This window comes from Notolepis coatsorum (assembly GCF_963971535.1).
Source record: "Notolepis coatsorum genome assembly, chromosome: 18".
Classification (NCBI taxonomy): Eukaryota; Metazoa; Chordata; class Actinopteri; order Aulopiformes; family Paralepididae; genus Notolepis; species Notolepis coatsorum.
In genome coordinates, this window is record NC_140182.1 from 18,682,370 (window position 1) to 18,706,243 (window position 23,874).

Genomic DNA, 23,874 nt, shown 5'->3' on the forward strand with positions numbered 1-23,874 from the left:
TTATGGCAGATCATTAGTGAATATAGAATAGAGGAGCGGACCAAGGCAACTCCCCTGTGGGACCCCGCTCTCTAGTTGCTTGCTATCTGAGAGTGTACCATTAAAATATACTCTCTGTGACCTAGATGATAGGTAGCTCCTTAGTGAACAGTTTCAAGTACCTCGGAGCCCACATATCCGAGGACTTGACATGGACCACACACATTGACAGTGTTGTGAAGAAGGCACGACAACGCCTCTACTTCCTCAGGCGCCTAAGGAAGTTCCAAGTCAGTCAGAAGATCCTTAGGAACTTCTACTCATGTACAATCGAGAGCATCCTGACTGGCAACATCACCTCCTGGTTTGGGAATAGCACTGCACAAGACCGTAGCAGACTACAAAGAGTGACACGTTCAGCCGAACGCACAATTGGAGGGGGGCTTCCCACCCTCCAGAACATTTACAACAAGCGGTGCAGGGGGAAGGCTAAGATAATCATCAAGGACTCCAGCCACCCGAACAACTGCCTCTTTGAACTGCTGGGGTCAGGCAAGCGATACCGGAGTCTTAAGGCGAGCACAGAAAGACTCAGAAGGAGCTTCTATCCCCAGGCCATCAGGCTGCTCAACGAACAATAAACACTATGCAGCAACCATCAAATGCACACAGCACACACATCCACACGCACACACTCACTTTAAACGGGCAACTCACTGCAGCACCCACTTTACACACTTTAGAACACCTAAACACACTTTACACTTTATATTTATTGGTAAAGGATTTGCACTACAACTCGCACACCTTACTGTAAATTGTACCTAAATTGTACCTCATCCCATTTCTGCTCTGCACTATATAGTATTGTATATTAGTACATTGCATAGTATATTGTATTGTATGGTAACTCAGTTACTTCTATTCTGCATCGAACATTGTACATATGTCTATACTGAACACTGTGACCTCTATTTTTACTTCTATTTTACATTCTATACTATTTTATTTCATACTATCTTGTCTAACACAGTCTCTGGAGCGAAACAGTAAGAAGCATTTTGTATAAAAGTATTCTGTACTTCTGTATGACAACTATTAAAGAAACTTGAAACTTGAAACTTGAGCCAGGTGATCGCTGAATGCTTCAAACCATAACAAGCCAGCTTCTCAATCAAAAGGTCATGATCGATTACATCAAAAGCAGCGCTGAAATCAAGCATTACAGTGCCCACAAGCATTGAGCTATCAATTGCCGCAAGCCAGCTGTCGATCATCTGCAGCATTGCAGTGCTTGTTGAGTGACTGGCCCTATAAGCGTGCTGGAACATGGTTGTTAAGCCAAGCTGCAGCTATTTTCAGCAATTTGCCATCAAGATGGTCAGTACCAGCAGACTTATCCACTGGCAAGGCACTCAACCATTTTTCAACTGACTCCACCTGGACCTAATGAAAATCAAAATCACAGTTTTTATCCTTCATAATGTTACTCTTTATAAGCTCCACCGACTTGGAAGTGACTGCTGTGTCCATGTTTCGTCTGAGCGTGGAAACCTTATCTACAAAAAAAGGTATTAAAGTCATTTGAAATGCTGTAAGGTTTAGTCAGATAGACACCATCCACCTCAATGAATACTTTCCATAGTATTTCATAGTACTTTCGGTAGTTTTTTACCGTCATTGCCGCTCTCTGAAATTGTTTGCCTATAGTGTGATTTCTTTTTTGCCCTGTTTGTTTTGGTAACCTCATTTCTTAGTTTGCGATAGTTTTCCATGTCATCATGCAAACCAGATAGCACAGCAGTCTTCTTGGCCTCATCTCTGAGCACCATTCGATTTTTTAAAGTGACATCCAACCATGGAGCACTTTTGGCTTTAACTGTGTATTTCTTTAGAGGGGCATGTCTATTAACAACATTCATAAAGTAATTCATAAATATTTTCAAAGCAAGCTCAGCATCATCAACATTACATACATCAGACCACTGAATGTTGTCAATTTCCCTTAGAAAAGACTCTTTGGTAAATTTCTTATAAGATCTTGTTTGGACATTTTTTGCACTAGCCTTGGGCAGTTTCGTTCTCCTTGTGACAGCAATACAATTATGATACCTGAAACCCAATGGTACAGACACAGGTGTGGAACATAAATCCGAATTATTAGTGTAAATATTGAGAGAAAACGGGTGTTCTGGGGGTGTTTTTCAATGTAGGTGATGGATAGATTGGGGGGAGATGACCACAGCTAAAAGGGGCCGGGTCAGAGAGGTCGAAATGAGCAGGAGGTGGTTCAGAGCGAGCAGGAGTCACTGAATAGCAGCACACTGCCAGCGAGAGAATGTTTTGAATTCCGATCCAGAACACATTGATAAGAGCGAGTGTGGGCCCAGAGAGCAGGGCGGAGAGAGGTTCATCTTAATGAAACAGTAATGAAACATTTTGAAATGTGTGAAAGATTATTAGCAGTTGTCATGACAGCGTCGCATGACAACCAGGAGAGGGGCGGGGGCCGTCGTTGCTATGACGAAGATCTATAAGTCGAACAGTGTTTCCGGGTGTAAGCCAGACCAAGAGCGGCTAAGGGCAGATTACAATCTGACTAGAGACTCTCTCCTCTCATCACGGAGAGGGGGGGGGGAGGAAGGATGTCACATCATTATTAGCTTCGGCTACCACGAGGATGGTCTTGGCTAACGACCAGGCCTGACCACCATTGGACTGAATAGCAGAAGGACGATAGCAAGGACGATACAATTTGATAACATCTGATTATGAGGTTCTGTTTATTGAATAAACAACGCTCTTCCAAGAAAGGTATTACGCTGTGTCAAAGTGTCAAATTCTTACGAAGGTGGAGAATTATTATGGTTTGCGGATCGCACTAACGGGGAGAGATAAGGATTGTATCAGCCAGTATATGAGACGTCAGGACCATTAAAAGTACACAACGCAGAGGAATGGATGGAGAGAGGATAACACAAGAAGACGTGATACTGGCCAGATTGATCAGAATCTAACAGTATGGTCAATACATTTAGAAGATGTAACCCCAGTTTGATTGACAGATGTTCTTGTGGGTTGACACATTAATTGAGATAGACCACATGTACTGCTAGATGTCCATAACATAAAAATGCAAGTATCAGTATTTAACCAATCAATATTTAAATCACCTAGCAGGTACAGTTCTCTGTTCTCTTCAGTAGTTGTATCCATCATCGTACACAAATCATTTAGGTACTGTATGTTAGAGTTAGGGGCTCTATAGCAACAGGCAACCAGTATGGGTTTTAGATGTGGCAGCTGCACCTGGAGCCAAATTGCCTCAATACCATCTACCATGAGATCATGCCGTTGTTTCATGGGGAAGTGTTCACGTATGAATATTGCAACCCCTCCACCAAAACCATTTCTGTCTTTTCTGTAGATGGAAAAGCCTTCCATTGACACCTCTGAGTCGTCAAATGTGCAATCAAGATGAGTCTCAGACACAGCCAGAATATCCACCCTATTAACCTGCAAAAATAAATGAAGCTCTTGCACCTTATTCCTTAGGCTACATATGTTTATGTGAGCAAGAATCAGCCCTTTGGGTGACGTTTTCTTGGTTACCATGGTAACCGCAGTGTGTTTCGCCTGAGTGACGTCACAGCTGTGCGCCATTGTTTACAAGAGCCCACGTAAGAAGCAGGTTAGCCAGCTAGCATGAAGAACCAAACCCCCCGGCTTGGATTTTTTTATCGCCGCCGGTCAACCAGTATGTAATCTTAGCGTTACGATATAACTGCCCCTCAATGAACAGTTTATCACTGTACAGACAGGTCTTTCTGCCATTGTTCCTGGCCTCCTTCATGATCGGCTGGAGTAGACGCCGTCTCCTCATGATCTCTGGTGGATACTGGTTTGTAGGGCTGACCCCTATTAATCGATTAGTCGACTAATTGGTCGAAAGGAGCCGTAGTCGACTGGCCAACCTCTTAGTCGAATATAATAAAAAAAATTCAAATGAAAAAATATTAATATATATATATATATTTTTTTATCATTATTTCCAAAAGAAAAGAGGCCTAGAAGGGTGGCTAACGCTAATGGCACGCATACCAGAGGCTAACTGCCTATGAAAACAGGCACAGAGGCACTGAAAGAGGATTTCACCCATCTAATGAACACACTAGACTAGACAAATATCAAGATGTATCCATCAGTGGACCAATTGCATGCTTTTGCAGAGGATAAGAAGCCTTCAGTCGACTCCTTCAGACATTAAGCACCCCCCACAGCCCAAATGGAATGATACAAAATGTAAAAAAAAAAAATTTAATTTTTTTTTTAATATTATACTTTTTTTTTGTCGACTAACGGCAAATTTTGGCCAATCCTAGTCGACCATCCAAATCCAAAGCTACTACAGACTGGTAAAAATATTGCAGCAGCCTATTGCACACGTTGAAGGACCTGAGCCTCCTCCAGTTCAGTTTATTGTTCATGTGTATTCCCAGGAAATTGTAGGTGTCCACCACCTAAACTTCCTCCCCTCAGATAATAATGGGAGTTGGGGGCCTCTTCTTGCTCCACCGGTAGTCCACCACCAGCTCCTTGGTCTTGCTGATGTTGAGTTGGAGGTGGTTGTTGTCGCACCACCCTACAAAGCTCTGTACTCCTCCTCGCTGTCGTCCGTGATGTAACTGAGGATGGAGGAGTCATCAGAGAACTTCTGTAGGTGGCATGTACTTGAGTTGAAGCAGAAGTCTGAGGTGTAGAGGGTGATGCAGTGTTGCTCACCAGCACATCTGACCGGCTGCCCTGTAGTCTGGTGTAGAGTATTGTGGTCTGTGGGTGAGGTAGTCAGTAATCCAGGCCATCAGGCCATGGTCCAACTGCATCACTGAGAGCTTTTCCGCTCTGTTGAAGGCGCTGGAGAAATCAAAGAACATGATTCTCACGGTGCTGTGCAGCCTCTCCAGGTGTGTGTAGGCTCTGTGGAGCATGTAGATGATGGCATCCTGCAGACCAATGTTTGTCTGGTAGGCAAAATACAGGAGGTCCAGGGAGTCACTCACCAGGGGCTTGAGGTGCTACAGGGCCAGCTTCTCAAAGGTCTTGTGATTTGACCTGTGAATGACCTGTGCTTGGGAGTCCCTTTACAGAAGGTCTTCCAGACCTGGGGCACCTTCTTCAGCCTCAGGGAAAGGTTGAAGAGGTACTGGAACGGTGCTGCCAGCTGCCCGACGCACGCCTTGAGCCCCCTGGGGTTGGTGTTGTCTGGACCCCTGACCTTGTTCACACTGATCCTGGAGAGCTGCTTCCTCACCTGACTGGTAGTGATGGTGAGGGGTGGGGGGGGGGGGCAAGCTGCTGCCTACGGGGATAGCGGACACGGGGGAGTGTGAGTGGGGGTTGGAGGGACGGGACAACATGCTGCTGTTTGGGGCCGGTAGCAGCCGGGGAGGGGGGGGGGGGGGGGGCATTGATTTTGGCGGGTCGAGGACGGTGGGGGGGACAAGCTGCTGCTGTCTGGGGTATAGGGACTTTGGAAGGGAAGAGGAGTGGAGAGAGTGGGGGCACCTGTGCTGGTGGGTGGGGGGAGGGGTGGAAATGGGGAATTGATTATAATGGATTCTCCAGGGACCCCTCAACAGTCGTGCCTGGCTTATAGCCAGTTATCTTCCTCACTGGGGCTATTGGCCTGTAGTCTACCTTCCAGTCTGTCCTTGTAACTGTCCTTGGCTGCTCTAAGCTCCTTCTTGAGCTCTTTCTGGACAGCCTTGGCCCCCTCAGTGTCTCTTGCCACGAAAGCCCTCTTTCCTTTTCAGCAGGGCTTTAATGTCTCAGATAATCCGGGGCTTGCTGTTGGGAAAGCAGCGTACCTCTTTGGTGAAGACAATGCTCTCCTCACAGAACCACACGTAGTCCGTAATACAAGGGGAGTGTCCATCGATGTCCTCACCATGAACCCTCTCAAGCAGGTCCCAGTCCGTTGTTCTAAAGCACCCTCTCAGCTCCTCTTCTACGTCATCAGATCACTGTTGGTCCTACCTGGTGGTGGCTGGCTGCCTCCTGACAACAGGTCTGTATGTTGGTACAAGCTTAATTTAACCTCTTAGCGTTCGGCGGCCCGTATGCGGCACTTTACTCTCGTCTGTCGGCTCTGGGCTGCATCTGAATGAATGGAAGCGGACGGCCATTTTGGATAATCACGCTGAATTATTACGGTACACACATTACAAAAATCTTTATTAAACACTAATCTTCCGTGGGATTTTTATGAACTTTGGACCTGTACTACAGAATACTTCAGGCTATGGAACCGTTATGTTTTCCAGCTCCTACCTCTCAGCTAGAACCCAAAAAAAGGAATGTGGCAACAAGTCAACACAAAAGTAAGGAGCAAATATTTTATTTCAGAGTGTTCAAACCTCTGTTTCTCTATTACATTAGCACTCGCAAGTGATTTTTTTGTGTAAGAAACTTCAGACTCATGCATGTGCTATAAGTATAAAGCATAATAAATTGCTAATTATTTTGGGCAATTATGCAATCGTCAGGCGTTTTATGCTAAATGTGGGGTAAGCTTGGTTGAAGTCACCATAGGGGATGGCGAATGGGGGGATTGTCTTATATTCATGCTTGTGGTAAAGAACATTCAAATTTGGAGCAATGTTTTACCTGTTTTATGATAGCTAGTGGAACATGTTTGGTATCAATGGATTCATGTGATCTCAAGATTCATGTGATCTCAAGATTCATGTGCTATAACTGGAGTAAAAACCGAGCCCGGTACGGCCTTCAAGAGACAGTGATGTTAGTAAAAACCAAGCCCGGTACGGCCTTCAAGAGACAGTGATGTTAGTAAAAACCAAGCCCGGTACGGCCTTCAAGAGACAGTGATGTTAATGTCAGATGTTCCTCTGGCTAATCAGTAGGTTTCAGAGGGTTGAAAGTAAGTTAACCAAGGTTAGGGTTGAGGAGGAGTTATAATTCCACTTAAACCGCCAGTTAATTTAAATATAACCTATGGATCTAAAGATTTAAATGATGTTAAAATAGGCTTACCAGTAGGATAAAATGTTATACAATTATTATGTTATTTAAATAACTCAGATTAATACTTTAGTTGTTTATCTAATGTAATTACATTTTATCTTGTGTCAATTTAAATTACATAACTAGAAGGACACTCAGAGAGAGGCCTACACCTTTGTGAGCGGACAAACTCTACCCATCTGGTTAACGTGGTCAGCTATATACACCATGAAAATGTGTTATTAGGATAGGGCCTATACCCCAGACGCTGCTGCTGTCTGGGGTATAGGGACTTTGGAAGGGGAGAGGAGTGGAGAGAGTGGGGGCACCTGTGCTGCAGGGTATAGGGACTTTGGAAGGGGAGAGGAGTGGAGAGAGTGGGGGCACCTGTGCTGGTAGGGTATAGGGACTTTGGAAGGGGAGAGGAGTGGAGAGAGTGGGGGCACCTGTGCTGGTAGGTGGAGGGAGGGGTGGATGTGGGGAATGGGTCTCATAATCAGGGTCATCTTATATTCGGGTATTAATTAATGGAAAAACATACATCATAATGACATCACACATCTCAACTATTTAACTCGATCACTCACAAACCAAATTAATTTGTACAAGACGGTTTATAGTTTTGGCATATGTGTAGGATTATGAGCATAATCAATCACCTTTATCTTTTTGGGTGAAGCGTTCCTTTAATGACCTGGAACGCACAGAATCTCAAAGAAAGATACTGTATCTGTGTGAAGAAGGAGGGGGCAAGAGGAGAGACTTGAAGGAAGACACATAGAACCTTTCTGGCATCTCTCTTAGCTTTAGGCTCATAGAGAGAGAGAGAGAGAGAGAGAGAGAGAGAGAGAGAGAGAGAGAGAGAGAGAGAGAGAGAGAGAGAGAGAGAGAGGAGTGAGAGAAATAGAGCGACAGAGGGAAAAAATAAGTGACAGAGGGAGGGAGAACCTGTAACATAGAAGTAGGACCCAAATGCAGGACACAGGCAGATGGCGAAGTGAAGCCCAACACGGGGCACTTAATACAGAACTGGCAGCCAGGCAGATTACAGGCAAGTAGTTTTATTTCAAAGTACTGTAGGTCTACACATGGTAGTCTTTTTTCAAAGTGGACTACTTTTTATTTTATAAATGTTCCACAAATAAGGGAAGGACTCAAATATACCTGAATAGTTCAGGATTTTATTTCAAAGTCGGTCTACAGACACCAGTGTTTTGTCTCCTCTTCTGTGTTTTATTTAAAAATAGGTCTACACAGCCAGTATTTTTTCTCCATAAGAGTTTGAGGTTTTCCTTTGTTATAACAGGTAAAAACAGCAATACAAAGTAAATTTTTTTCTTTTTGTTGCTTTATAATTCCATTAATGCAACAAACTGTGTGCTATAAATATAAAGTATAATAAATCGCAAATTACTTTGGGTATGCAATTGTCAGGCGTTTTATGCTAAATGTGGGGTATGCTTGGGGATATATAAAACGTTATACACTGTGTTATCTTCATTTTAAGGGTACATAGGTTGTGCGGCTCCCTGAGCATTTTATTTTGTGGGAGGGGGGAAAAGTGGCTCTTTTGATAGTAACGGTTGCTGACCCCTGCACTAGGGTAAGGTAGAGAAACACTAGGGTAAGATAGAGGAACACTAGGGGATGGTAGAGAAACACTAGGGTAAGGTAGGTAAACACTAGGGTAAGGTAGGTAAACACTAGGGTAAGGTAGGTAAACACTAGGGTAAGGTAGGTAAACACTAGGGTAAGGTAGGTAAACACTAGGGTAAGGTAGAGAAACACTAGGGTAAGGTAGAGAAACACTAGGGTAAGGTAGAGACGCCTCCGCATACACGCAGCAAGAACAGAGAGACTAAGGCTCAGCTTCTTTCCCCAGGCCATCAGAACATTGGGCCTCATTCATGAAGCGATATAAAAACAGATTTCGTTCTTAACTAGCATTTCCTCTTATTTTGTTCTTACCTGGGATTCAGCAATGTTTTCTTATTGTTGCTTTTCTCTCAGGCAAGACCAAATTCTAAGAGTGGTCGAGAGCACTTTTACCCAGATGAGAAACATTAAAAAAGAAAAGCCTAACATTCATAATAATAATAATACATCAGATATATAGCGCTTTTCCTAATGCTCAAAGACTCTTTACAAAACAAACAATATAATATAATACAGTTTTAGTAGATCAAATAGAAATATACATATAAAATGGTGAGAGAGGAAGGAGTTCATGGGTTGAAAGCAAACCATTGGTCATTTGACCACAAATACAGTACCCCCAAATACGACTTTATAAACCCAGAACTTTTCAATAATAATAATTATTATTATAACTTATTGCGTGCGTTCTGCTTCTGAAATGGATTATATATTGCTGTTAGAACAGTTAGATGCTGGCTGCCCAGGCGTACGTATATAACGCATATTTACAACATCTCCTCTCCTCCCCTCTCTCCTCTCCTCTCTTCTCTGCTCCTAAAGTTCTGAGCGCACTCGGAGTTATAGCCACAGGGACATTTCAGAGAGAGAGATGATGACAGGTGACAGGTCCGGTATTTCCGAACCCGGTATTTCCTATAGGTTCGGAAATACCGGATCGGTCACCTGTCATCTCTCTCTGAAAGGAGAGAGCATAGGATCAGCGGCATATACATATCAGTATACTGCGCGATTGGTTCTTGACAAGCGTCGTCAAGTCGTTCAGTATTGACAAAGCCTACTTTGCTGGAACGATTTATTTCGCACTATACAGTATGCGGTATACGTATAAGTACAAGTATAAGTATTTATTTGTCATCAGATTAACACACACACATGCGATGAGCGACCCACAGGAACACACACACACACACACACATGCACTGAGTCGCAAGTCGTGAGACGTGTGTGTGTGTGTGTGTGTGTCAGTCGCAAATCGCTTCCTGTTGAATATATCAGACAGCGATCAGATGCTGAAACTCTGCTGTTTTACACATGCCTCATTCGCCTTATAAGGAGATGACAGGCGTGTCTGTATGCAAATGAATTTAGTGCGAGTGCGCATTTCAGTTTAAGAATGAGTGTGATTCAGCATGCAACCGACCTGGGTAAGAACCGATTTGGACGTTAAGAACGGCTTGGTTAATGTGGCAGTGGCTTTTCTTATTGTTCTCTTAAAACCCTTCAAGGTCTAAAGTAACTAGCTCCACCTTCTCAGAATTTTCCCTTTTTTTTGTTACATAATGTAAAATTACAGATTCATACCTTCAAAATAAGCCATCAATTGTCAAATTTGAGACGATAGTTTTCAATCAATGTCCTATCAAACATTCTGGTAAAATCCTAACTACTTTTCAGGATAGGACTTGAACTTGATCCAAGTTCATTCAGCTATCTGATGAGAGAACTACACTCCCAGAATTCAATGTGATCATTGTCACTAGAACCATTTCACACCTGGAGCAAAGGCCCAGTCATTCCTTTGTTATTCCAGTGAATGGACCCAGCAGGAGGCCTAGCCTAGCGACAAGCGGCCACTACATAGTTGGGTATTGAAAAAATGCTCATATCCAAAAGTAGTAGATAGATATAGGTCATACATGTAGGTATGCACTTGTCCTAATATACTAACCTACACTGTAGCACTCAACACTTTGATGAACATTGTTACTCAGCTGATAGAGGTGTGCCCTTCCTCAATAAAGCCAGAGAGAGAGAGAGAGAGAGAGAGAGAGAGAGAGAGAGAGAGAGAGAGAGAGAGAGAGAGAGAGAGAGAGAGAAGAGAGAGAGAGAGAGAGAGAGAGAGAGAGAGAGAGAGAGAAAGAGAGAAAGAACGAAAGAAAGAAAGAAAGAAAGAAAGAAAGAAAGAAAGAAAGAAAGAAAGAAAGAAAGAAAGAAAGAAAGAAAGAAAGAAAGAAAGAAAGACCTGTACCTGACTGTTCTTCATAATTTTCTGATTGCACTCGCATTGTTTATGTCCTTTGTATGAGGCTTCCTTGTACTTCTGTTTATGTGGACATAAATACACATTTCAAATGTGTGTGTGTGTATCTGCGTGGGTGGGTGAGTGGGTGCCTGCGTGGCATCAGTTTGTCTTTCATATGCAGTTCAGAGAAAGTGAGAGAGGGAGAGAGAGAGGGAGAAAAAGGGAGATAAGGAGAGAGAGAGGATATATAGGGAGAGAAAGAAAGAGAGATAGAGGGAGAGAGGGGGAGAGAGAGGGATATAGAGGAAGAGAAAGAAAGAGGGAGATACAGAGGAGAGACGGAGGGAGAGAGAGGGAGATAGGGAGATATAGATAGACATGAAACCTAGGTAATTTCATCTTTCCTTGTGACAATATTGTCACCCACTGTACAAGACTGTACAAGAAATTCCTTCTGTAATGTACTGATTTCTTTTGATTTCTCTGTTTGAGAGAGAGAGAGTGTGTGTGTGTGTGTGTGTGTGTGTGTGTGTGTGTGTGTGTGTGTGTGTGTGTGTGTGTGTGTGTGTGTGTGTGTGTGTGTGTGTGTGTGTGTGTGTGTGTGTGTGTGTGTGTGTGTGTGTGTGTGTGCAGGGGAGTAGCTGGGGGGGGGGGGGGGGTTAGGATGATTCCAAGGGCCCAGCAAATGCCCCAAATTTTTTTATAGATTGGGGGCCCCACATTTTTTAATAGATTGGGGGCCCACAAATTGATTCTTTCATGGGGCCCAGAATCTCCAGCTACGCCCCTGTGAGCGCACCTTTCTACTCTATAGAGAGCTGTCATCACCGTGATGCGCGCTTGAATGAACTGCGAGATAACTCATAACTCGTACACACACGCACTCTGTCTCTGCCATACAGTAGTTATGTTGTTTTAGCGCGACGTGGGTATATACACGGGCGAGGATGAAAAGCATGTTAGACTACTTTTAATTCATAAATTAACGTTCCGTCGGGTCGCGTGTATTCTCGAGAATGATAATAATAATAATGCAGGACCTCTTCAGATTATATTATCAACGACAGACAGTGAGAAACACAACCCCCCCATCTCGCGCTGAAGAATATGCATATTAGATCACTCAGTGATTAACACCTATGCGCTGTTTGTGTGTGCGAATTTAGCAAGAATTAAACATATTTACAAGTCGTATTACGTTTAGCAAGTAAGGATACATATAGATTACACTATATGCACTCGAAATTGTCTTTGTTCTATTTTTACATATTTCTGAAAAACGGGACTTCCTGAGCATTTGTGAGAGATTTCAATCCTTTTGTTCTCCGCCCACGGGTGCAATAAGCCACGTTGACTCCTAGGGGTTTTAACAGACAGGTAAGCAAGAATATAAGAAAAATAATAAGAGGGTATTGTTGAATGAGGCCCATTGAACACTGATCTCTCCACACACAAGCACACATGAACACACATGCGCACGCACCCACACACACGCGCACGCACCCACACACACACACACACACACACACACACACACACACACACACACACACACACACACACACACACACACACACACACACACACACACACACACACACACACACACACACACACACACACACACACACACACATTCTTCACTCTCTCACACCACAGGTCACACATAAGAAAATGACACTTTAAAGGAAGGAGAAAAAAGGTAACTTTAACACTAGCACAGCCATGGAGGAAATGCCACTAATTCCCGCCAGGAACGGGTCAGAGGTAAACTATATAATTACCTCTGAATATAAAAATATGAGGTTTACCACAAAGAAATGTAGGTTTGAGTGACATAAAAAAATATATAAAAAGAATTTATTTAAAAAAGAATATTATAATTTTTTTCTTTTTTGATGGAAGAACCACACATTGACGGGCAAAGAGCCACATGTGGCTCGCGAGCCACGGGTTGGCCACCCCTGCGCTAGACGCTCGCAAAGTGCTGTGACTTTCGTCTGTTCCAATGGCCCATATGTGGAATAACGTTCTAATTACATTTTCCTGAAGTCATTTTGAAATTTCAGAAACTGTGCCAGATAAAACGGGTACTTTTAGGAAAAGTCATTGAGTGACAGAGCTGGAGCTCGACAGAGCGACGAGGATACATTTATTGAAAATGCCTAGGGGTCATTTGACCCCTTGTCGGCTGTGCTAGTGTTAAGGAAATAACTTGTTGTGGTTCTTGTATAGTATAGTTAGTATAGCAATCATAGCATTGGGACAAAACTGTAAAACTGTATATTGTATAGTAGTGCACATTAAAGGACCCAGTGCGTTTAATTCGTAGCTTAACATTGTATTGCATTTTATCTCAGGACTTTTATCATGTCTATTTTATTATCTTCTACTCTATTTTATTTACTATTGGATTCTTGCACAATCAAAGCGGGCATGGCCACCCGCATTTCACTGTATGCCTTGTGTATGTATGTGACAAATAAACCTCTTGAATCTTGAATCAATGTGTCAGATTGCAGGGCAGCCGGTCAGATGTGCTGGTGAGCAAAACTCTCCAAAGAACTACACCTCTGACTTCCCCTTCAACTCGGGTACGTGCCGGTGCCACCTACAGAAGTTCTCAATGACTCAATGACTCATTCATCGTCAGTTACATCATCACAGATGACAATGAGGAGGAGTACAGAGCCCTGTTGGAGAGCTTCGTAGGGTGGTGCAACAACCATCACCAACTCCAACTCAACATCGGCAAGACCAAGAAGCTGGTGGTGAACTACCGCAGAGCGAGAAGAGGCCCCCCAACTCCCATCACTATCTGAGGGGAGGAGGTGGAGGCGGTGGACATGTACACTGGACTGGTCTGACAACGCGGACGCCCTCTACAGGAAGGGTCAAATCAGACGCTTCTTCCTGAGGAGGTTCCGTGTACACACATAGTGACATTATTGACAAGAGTATACATATGTTGCACCTGTGATCCAGTGCAGATCAGATATTTATCTTCATTTTATTTATTTTTTTATGTTTACATTTAATTTTATTCTTATTATCTTGGTTGTTTGGATCCTCATTCCTACCTGTATCCCTCCTCTCACTTCTCCATCCACTGCCAGCAGGACTGTTGCTGCCGACACCTGAATCTCCCCACGGGGATGAATGAAGGTTTATCTTATCTTATTTTATCTTATCTTCCAGCGTAGCCTTGAGCACACATTTACATTCCTGTTGAGCCTGAGCCCTACGGCAGCCCTGCAGCCAGTTATCCAAGCAGGTCAAGAGAGTAAAAGAGCTATAGAGGTGGACTCTCTTCACCCACAATGGACCATATTCAGATGATTGCATTTTCAATTTGTTTGCCTGCTCCTTTGATTTAGTTAGTTTGGTGTTTGGTTGAGGATTACTGCCTCGATTGGCCTAGTCAGCCTGCTAGGGCTGTTAGCGTCAACCATCACCATGGCAACGTGTGAGAGTTGTCACCCGGGTTACTGACAGCTGGGGGGCCAAATTCCACTGCATGGGAAATTAAATCAAAACTGCCTGGGAAATTAAATTAAAACTGATTGACAGCATTATGTCAGTTGCCTCGGCAAAGGGCAAGCATAATTATTTCTAATATACAGGCATCCCTGATTCAATCCCCCCCCAGTCAGGTGCTTAGATACTGCCACCACCCTACCTTGGCCGGGAGCGATTGACATTAGGCTGTGTATGTCGTCACACCCTTATTATCAGTGACTCCATTGTTGGCCGTGTGTCTGTGAAGGGCTGTGACAGCAGGTGCCACTCAGGTGCTACTGTGGAGGACATACGCTTTAGGCTGCCCACGCCTGCTGCTAAGAGGCCCATTCCCGGCAGCACGGTTGTGTAGTGGTTAACACTACCACGCCTGCTACTAACTGTCCAGAATGTCAAGTCGCTGGTAATCCATGTCGGGGCAAGTGATTCCAAGGCTGAAAAATCACAACAGCTGAATCTGGTAAGAACTTCTGTATCTCTGGCCCGCTGCCCTGTGTACATCGCAGGGATACAAAGTTGAACCGCCCCTGTCAGCTTCACCTATGGCTAAAAGGGTATACTGTTTATTCTGGGGCATCCCCCCTATATTGATAACTTCATGCTATTTCATGAATGACAGGAGCTGTTGAATATGGATGGAGTTCATCTGAACGCAGAGGGAGCCAAGCTGCTCTCATCCGACATACAGCTCACACTACAACCTCTCCTGTGGGAGCCGACCACCTCTATGCCCCCGGTGCCTGATAACCGATGCAACTCAAGTCCAAGCCTCCCAGTTAATCAGAGCTTAGAGCACCCTCCAAACGTCCCCCGCAGGCCGCCGCCCAGGCTTGGGCAGCCGTTTGGTTATCTACCTCATAGTAGTCCATCTCATAGCCTATACCGTATTTCTGTTATTAGTCCATGTTCACCATGCCTGCCTCGACATAGATCTAGACCAAATGGGATTATAGCTAGTCATCTTGCACATATCACTCCACAGCCTCCTTTCAATTAAACTCCTCTACCTACTGAATTCGCCACTCAAATTAATTTAAACAACCGTGACATACGGTACCTTTAAAAATAGGAAGGGTCAGGGGGTGGTTTAGTGGGAGGGCTCTGTTTATTGTACTTTCATTTATCATTTATTTAATTATTGTATCTGTATGTACCTTAAAGATGTGAGTTACATTTATTTAAAGTCTTAAATTTGTTTATATTTTTTGTATTTTTGTAATCTGTCACAGAGAAGTAAGCCTTGGGCATCTACATAGAACATGTTGTGCCTGTTTGTGTCGCTTTTTATTTTTTAGTATTATTATTAGTATTATTATTTTAATCTCAATCTTTTAATTTCAATGTCTTTTGTGTCTTTTTTGTGTAAACATTTAAAATGTCAATAAAAATTGGAAGGGTCTAGGTCTGTTACATTTTAATATAAAAAGCCTACTTTAGCATCAAGAGAAATTCTGGTCTCTCAGGCATATCCAGATATTATTGTGTGAGTCTTGTGAGTCTTGGCTGAAGAAGACTGTGACTGTGAATCCGCCATAGCTTTAGATAATTACACCATGTATAGGGTAGATATAATTGGAAGAGGTGGTGGAGTTGTTATTTGAGTAAAATCGTGTTTCTCTGTCAGTGTTGTTACTGCTTTCACTGAATCGTTTGAGCTTCTCACCTTGAAAGTGGATTTGGGACCAAATTATTCATTTCATATTATTGGGTTTCATAGACCTCCATCTGCTGATGTTACTTCTATTGATAAATTGGTAGATTTATTGTCTCAATATCCTCAATCAATCAATCAAATCCTTTATTTAACCAGATAAGCATCATTGAGATTAAAATATCTTTTTCAACAGCGATCTGGCCAAGCGAGGCAGCAGAACGTTTCAACATAAAAAAGAACATCTCAATAAAATACAGATAAAACATGCATAGCAAGATCCAATTTCAGGCAAGTTATCAAACACAGTTGCACTGTCCGAGGGAACGGAATTCATAGGTTTTTAAGATGGTTTTAAATTCTCAGAGGGTGACCAGTCCTGGCAATTTTAGGTCCTCCTGTAGCTTGTTCCAGGATGAAGGAGCAGCATATTTAAAAGCCCTTTTTCCCAATTCAGTTCTCATATAGGGAACATCCACTTTCAGAGCATCTTGGGAACGAAGGGCATGCTTGTTTTGCTTAGTGCACAGAAACACGCTTAGGTACGAGGGAACCAGCCTAAGCAGAGCTTTGTGCACAAGAGAGAGCCATCGTGAAAATCTACGCGCTTATCCTAATGTTGAAATAATTGTGATGGGTGATTTTAATATTGACTGGTTGAGTAACAGCTCTAATATGTTAAGGAGGTTGGTGGTGACCTCGACCTGTCACAGTTGGTTATGGAACCCACTAGGCCTAACCTGAAAGATAGCTCTAGGTCCACTTTAATTGATCTTTTCAAATAAGAGTGATCAAATTCTGGCCTGCAGTGTCTCTGAGCTAGGAATTAGTGACCACTACCCTACAGCAAGTGTCAGGAACACTTGTATAAAGAAGACACAATACGTTACTATTACCAAAAGGAATTAAAAAAACTTTAATGACCAAGCTTCTTTATTTTTTTATTTTTTTTTTATTTAGCATTTTTACAGCTTTTGATCAGATAGGACAGGCAGAGGAAAGTTGGGAGAAGATTTTTGGGGAGGACATGCAGCATAGGTCCCCGGGATAACCAATGAGAATGTCAAGGGTAGCCATGTCAGAGTAGTTGTGCTCTTGTAATTGGTCAAATATTGGCGAGGCGTGCCAAGGCATATGGGTACTGTAGTAGTTACCGTGGAAACGAGTAAAGATTACAATATAAAACACATTTTCTCAAAGATCATATTAAAACATTTACCTTTATTGGTTGTAACAGTATACGAATTAAATAATATATACCTCTGTCAAAGATTATGAACCTACACAATACGGTTTTGCTGATAGTTTTGATCTTCAATGGGTGGCTACGATGGGGGGAAATCACAGGTGGAACCTCACTCCCCAGGTCTATAGAGGATGAATGTTGTAATGTAATCTCTTCACCCACGATGCACCATATAAACATGTCAGCCAGTGGCTAAAAAGGGGTAATAACCCATAATAACTCTGCACAGGTACACAAGTGGTGAGCTGGTACTTCCTCAACCTGTAGCACTAATCATTTTAAATACACTGTGCGCTATAGAGCCATATTCAACTGGAACAAGCTACCAGTATCCACAAGGCAAGTAATGAATAAATCGAGGGCATGGCACAAAAGGGGTGTAAGTGACATTTTCAGAATTTTACAGGAGAGAAAAGCCAAACGCCAAACTCAATTGAAGGTTTCCACTTATGTTTTCAGCCTCTATCAAAAAGTTAAATCATTTTACCTGATAGAGCTCATCAAGAGCTTTAAAATGATATAAATATGATAAATATAATATAAAGAAAATGACAAGCCCTTGAAATAACTGATGTAAACAAGAATGACTGTAGTATAGATGTGATTTATAAAAAATATATATATATATGTAATAATAATAATACATCTATCTTATATAGCGCTTTTCCAGGTGCTCAAAGACGCTTTACATGGGTAGGAGAGACAAAACTATGGCAAAACAAAAACAGAACAAAAACAGAACAAAAATAATACATGACAAAATAGAATGTCATGTCATTATTAAAATAAAATAATGGAGTTACCCTTTCAGATATGAGTGTCTTTGGGGAATGTGTTGGGCCTACATCTTCAAGGTTGAGTATTACTTTTGTATTTATTTTATGCTTTCAGTTTTTCTTTCTTATTTAAATTGTATAACAATTTTATTATGTTGCATTATTTCCTTGTGAAGATCCCTGAAAGACGGCCATTCATTTGACAGCTAATGGGGATCCTAATAAAACAAACAAACAAACAAACAAACAAGCAAACAAACAGTACAGTACCTTGCTGTCCACGGCTAAGTTCCTTATACATCCAGTGAAGTGTTTGTACTGCAGCTGGGGGTATTCATACGATATGTTCTCGTTCACCCCTCCAACTTGCAACACGTGACTCCCGTTCAGGTACCTTGAAAGGAAATACGACACTCAGTGTTACAGCTCTCAAGTGTTACAGCTCTCAAGTGAATGAATGAATTAATGACTTTATTTGACAATATATAAAGTAACATGTGGCAGAAGCCCAGTCAGGAGATACTGCCAAGGATGTACAGAAAAAAGCTCAGAGCTTATTTCCATTGTGGTCCTTGTAGGGGGGGGGGGGGGGATGAGATGCTTAGACATGCATCATACAGACATGCAGGGGTGTAAAAAGTACTCAGAAATTATACTTAAGTGAAAGTATGGGTACTGTCTCAAAATCTGACTCAAGTAAAAGTCAAAGTATCTGGCTAAAAAACACACTTGAGTAAAAGTCAAAAAGTCCTACTTTTAAATGTACTTAAGTACTAAAAAGTAAAAGTACATTTATTTTTAAAGGGATAGACCAGGGGTCTCAAACTCATTCCATTGTGGGCCAAGTTTTCATTTTAACTATACATTGCACCAGGTGAGTTAGTTGAAGAGGTGAGCCAATTAGTGAAATCATCAGCTGGTGTTTAGGCAAGGCTGGAATGAAACCAAGCATACACTCTGCCCACAATGGAATGTGTTCTGTGATAGACAATGCTGAAATGAAAGAACAGAGGACACTTTTTTACTTCTCCATTGAAGGTAAACTAACATGGACGGCATTCACATCACACCATGAATAATATCACAATATTAATATTAAAAACAGAATGGTGTATCCTGAATAATAGCATAATGCGGATTTTGTACTCCAAGTGAATGTCGTTTAAGGCACTGACCAAAACATTGAAAGTATGGGAGCCCTTCAGTCTTCTGCAGGCAAGTGCAGCAGAATGCCTTTCAAAGCTTTCAGTGTCGATCCAGTGAGCGGTTACCCCAATGAAACTTCTTTGTTGGGCTGTCCAGCAATCCATTCAACTTCACTCATAGCAGCAGTCACTTTCTCTTTCATGGTTTGAGCAGCTTTGCTGATCTTCGAGTGGACAGTGGGCCTGAGTCGTAATGACGTTAGTGCTTGGTCGCAAACCATTTATTAGGTTTTTGAATGATGGCAACTCAACAACACTATAAGGTTGGAGTCCTTGAACTATGTATTTTTTATGTAGATAGGGCCATGGATGTTTGCCTTGTCCGTCCACGCTGTCGCCGACCGTTTTGTCCTCTTCATCACTCATTGTGGCCATCTTCTATGGCTTGTCACTCTGACTGTCTATTCTTCTGATAACAGGTGTTTAATCAAAGATCCCCGCTTTCTAGTCTGCTTCTAGGCTTGCACAAGGATCAATCAGCATGGCTATGGTCGGGTTCATTTTCCATTGATGGGGATTTGATTGGCTGTTTACCTGTGGTCGCAGGATTAATAACATTAACGTTAGATTGGCCAGATAAACAATTCAAATATACTAATTAAAATGGTTGGACCTGCGAGATTTGTACTTTGTACTTTGTAGGTCTGCATTTTAAATGTAAGGAGTAAAAAGTATGTTTTTTTTCTCTGAAATGTAATGGAGTAAAAGTAAAAAGTATACAAACCTAATAATACTTGAGTAAAGTACAAATCCCCCAAAACAGTACTTAAGTATTGTAACGAAGTACAATTACTCAAGTACTTTACACCCCTGCAGACATGACATCACAACACATCACATATACATAACAGACGCATAAAAACATGTAAGGGTGCCTTTTAGCTGAGTATCTGTGTTAATAATTATAGTCCCTTTTGAGCCATGTCTTTAGGCTGGACATGAATCTAACAGCACTGATTACAATTTTTCAGGTCACTGGGCAGACTGTTCCAAAAGACAGCTGCAGAATATAAAAATGACACCTTCCCCATACAACTCCCGAATCTGACGGGCACAAAGTGTTACAGCTCTCAGTGTTACATCTCTCAAGTGGTACAGCTCTCAAGTGTTAGTTCAAGTTTCAAGTTTCAAGTTTCTTTATTAGTTGGCATACAAAACTACAGAATACTTTTATATGAAATGCTTCTTTCTGTTTTGCTCCTGAGGGTGTGCTAGATAAAAATAGATAAGTATAAAATAAGTATAAAATAAGTATAAAATAGAAGTCAAAAGTACTTAATCAAAAGTGTTCAATATACATATATACAATATACAATGCTGAGTAGAAAAACTGAGTTACAATACAATATACAGTACAATGCAGAAATAGGATGAGGTACAATTTATGCTATCATCCAAATGCAAGTGTTACAGCTCTCAGTGTTACATCTCTCAAGTGGTACAGCTCTCAAGTGTTAGTTCAAGTTTCAAGTTTCTTTATTAGTTGTCATACAAAAATACAGAATACTTTTATATGAAATGCTTCTTTCTGTTTTGCTCCTGAGACTGTGCTAGATAAAAAATAGATAAGTATAAAATAAGTATAAAATAGAAGTCAAAAGTACGTAAACAAAAGTGTTCAATATACATATATACAATATACAATGCTGAGTAGAAAAAGTAACTGAGTTACAATACAATATACAGTACAATGCAGAAATGGGATGAGGTACAATTTATGCTATCATCCAAATGCAAGTGTTACAGCTCTCAGTGTTACAGCTCTCAGTGTTACAGCTCTCATGTGTTTATACACATGGGCCACACTAAAAAATGTATGTTTTTTCACGGGAAATTCACTGTATTATTTTACAGATTACTTTTGTTTTTCTACGTTAAGTGTAAATGCCATAAAAATACAGTAACAAAATATTAACAAAATATTAACCATTAAATAAAGGTTGTAATCTGTAAATGTATTTGATTTTACTGTAATTTGACAGTAAGTATTTGGCAACCATTGATGCCAGACATTTACCGTTTTCTTGCAGATTTTCTTCCGTACAGTGCACGAGATATTTTCCATACAAGACTCGCAGACATTATACCAGTTCCAATTAAATGTAGAGAATCTCATAGAATCTCGTCTTGGAAGGTCCAATCCAGATTTTCTTTGATCATATAAATTAAGGTTAAATGCACGTACATTCCGAGAGCGTTTGATGTTCAGATGGAAAATATGCTATTTAGAACTATCGTACCCCATACATCTAAATACATACGTCTGTTTTACTCCAATGCTTACAAACATTACAAACATAAACTAACATTACAAACAGCCCCAAAATATAGCAAATACATATCTATCTATCTAAGTGTTAGTTCCTTGTATCAAGAACTAGAGAGTGAAAACATGTATTTAGGCTTTAAAAGGTCACTTTGTTGAAAAACAATGCTTATTGTTTTGCACATAATCTCTAAAATGACTAATGTTTGATTTATTTTGCACATAATCTCACACACGTCCAAAGACTCTAATAGTGGGGCAGCTTAGCTTGAAATGCTATAACAATTGTTAATTTTGTGATACAAGCATGACATTTGGTAGTTATGGCCAAAAGCATTCCTAAAGGATATGGAGCCATTATACATTTTCAATATGGCGCCCATGGTATTTATTTTTTTATGAATAAAATGGGGTTATAAAATTGAAAGAGATTGCCCTGAAGAAGGCCGACAGAGAGGCCTTTAAATTTTGTATTATTGTTCTAATATGAACTAAGCGGTTTATTAAAGCTTTTTTATATATGAAGAGTGCCTGGAACTTCTTTGTTTTTTCAGAGAGAGAAAGAGCACTTCTGTCTATCATGGCAGTCTACTCAACACTCCCCTTCACAGTAACAGAGGGCTGTGCAGTTTAATTCAGCTGTTTTTGTACTTGCACTGCCTAACACAACCCTTCTTACATTACAAGTTCATAGCCGGACTGGCCTGCATCTGGTAGGCAATAGGCATGTCCAGATGTTTCTGACCGGCCCCATCTACACGGTGAGGGTCGTTCTGGTGTGGACACCAGCATCTGACCCCGCGCCTTGCTATACTGCTCTCTTAACATGCTCCTCTAAGTCTAAGGCAGCCTCTGTTGGAGGGATTGACTGCGGATTGTGCCTCTTTGTAAACACCTTCCTCCTTGCGTTGTTTATTCCCAGTGCATGTGCTGGTTCGGTCATAGAGCAGGATAATAAACCTCTCAATCGACTTTACAGAAGTTGGTTTCAGCATTTGGATGATAGCTTCCCCATCTAGAGCAGGTAACCTTGGGGCTGTCAGAGTATGTTGCAGGCATGAAAGCAGATCACTCTTCTGCCCAAGGCGGATACCTCCCCCAACAGACGGTGCTGAGGGAGGAAGACATGGCTGGTCCTCGTGTCGAAAGAACTCATCAAGGTTTCCATCTCTGGTAAGCAATGTATGTATAACCTTGAAGAGGTTCCCCGTCTTGTTTTTTTTTTATAATACCATACCAAACACCATCAGCTTGTTCCTTGGTATGGTATCATCCAGTGGCTTTGTTCTTTCAACAAGGCATTCTTTCGTGAAAGCTTCAAATTGCTGCTCTCCTATCTTGCTTCGCCTTGCTGACTGCCTCAACAACTGAGGGCCCGGGAATTTCTTTTGAGTGGAGTGCAATCAGGTCCTTGCTTTCCTCTTCAAAGGCGTTTCCAAGCTATTCCACTGCACTGACCAGAGAACCATCATTGATGAATGAGATCTGTACAGTTGTAGAGCTAGTCTCAAACTCCTGTATGGATCGAGCTACTTTTCTCGTTCTTTGTTCTTTGACATTTTCTTCACCATTGTCTTACCACCTTTTACTGCAGAAACACACATTGACGGATGGGATACAACTAGGTTCCGATGTCAAATCTGACCGACACCTAGCCCGATTATTCATCCAGTGTCATTTAATTCCTGTGTGATCTGTACACCATCCGAGTAACTACATGAAGTCACGTAAAGCCCTGTTACCTTTGACTCTACCGACACTGGCACATCCTGCCAATTATTGTACGGCTATCTAACTACATCTATATATGCATATTAACTAGATGTAGGACTGAGATTAGATGGCATTTAGGACACTAAACTACACTACCACTAAAGTATCACCACAAGCGGATGATTCATACTGACTACAGAAAGAATGGCATTAATGCAAAGTGTATTTAGCTGGCGCTGAAGCCTATGCTGGGTTTCACAGCGGCATGTCACTAGTGTGCCCTGGCTGTGCTTCGACATCCACTCTATTACATTTACTGTAACACATGGCCACTAGTACAATAATTATTCTTCATTTTGCAGACTTGGGGATTCATGAGTTTTTTGGACTAGTTACAGAGTTATTTTATTGGAAGTAAATGTTTTATGCCGGTCACCGGCATATTGATATTGAAAAACATTAAAAGGTGGTCATCTGAATTTTGTGAGATAGAGGGAAGCTTCTCTAGCTGCGATTTCTAAAGTTCCACATTCAAATTATCACAGAGATCATCTTTATCAGACTTATCTACAGTTTATTTTCAATTAAATCTTCC

The 23,874-nt window shown here is 41.7% G+C and overlaps 2 protein-coding genes across 2 annotated transcripts in view; both read right to left on the reverse strand.

The window, feature by feature from the left end:
- Positions 1 to 23,874, reverse strand: part of cav1 (caveolin 1) — a 145,749-nt gene that overhangs the window by 43,716 nt on the left and 78,159 nt on the right.
- The window catches only part of LOC311244770 (neural-cadherin-like), a gene marked incomplete at both ends in the record, with an annotated part of 135,761 nt that overhangs the window by 40,256 nt on the left and 71,631 nt on the right, over positions 1 to 23,874 (reverse strand). The window contains one exon of the mRNA XM_084334457.1: positions 18,366 to 18,489. Within this exon, the coding sequence (XP_084190583.1) occupies positions 18,366 to 18,489 (124 nt within the window). The remainder of the gene's footprint in view (positions 1 to 18,365; positions 18,490 to 23,874) is intronic.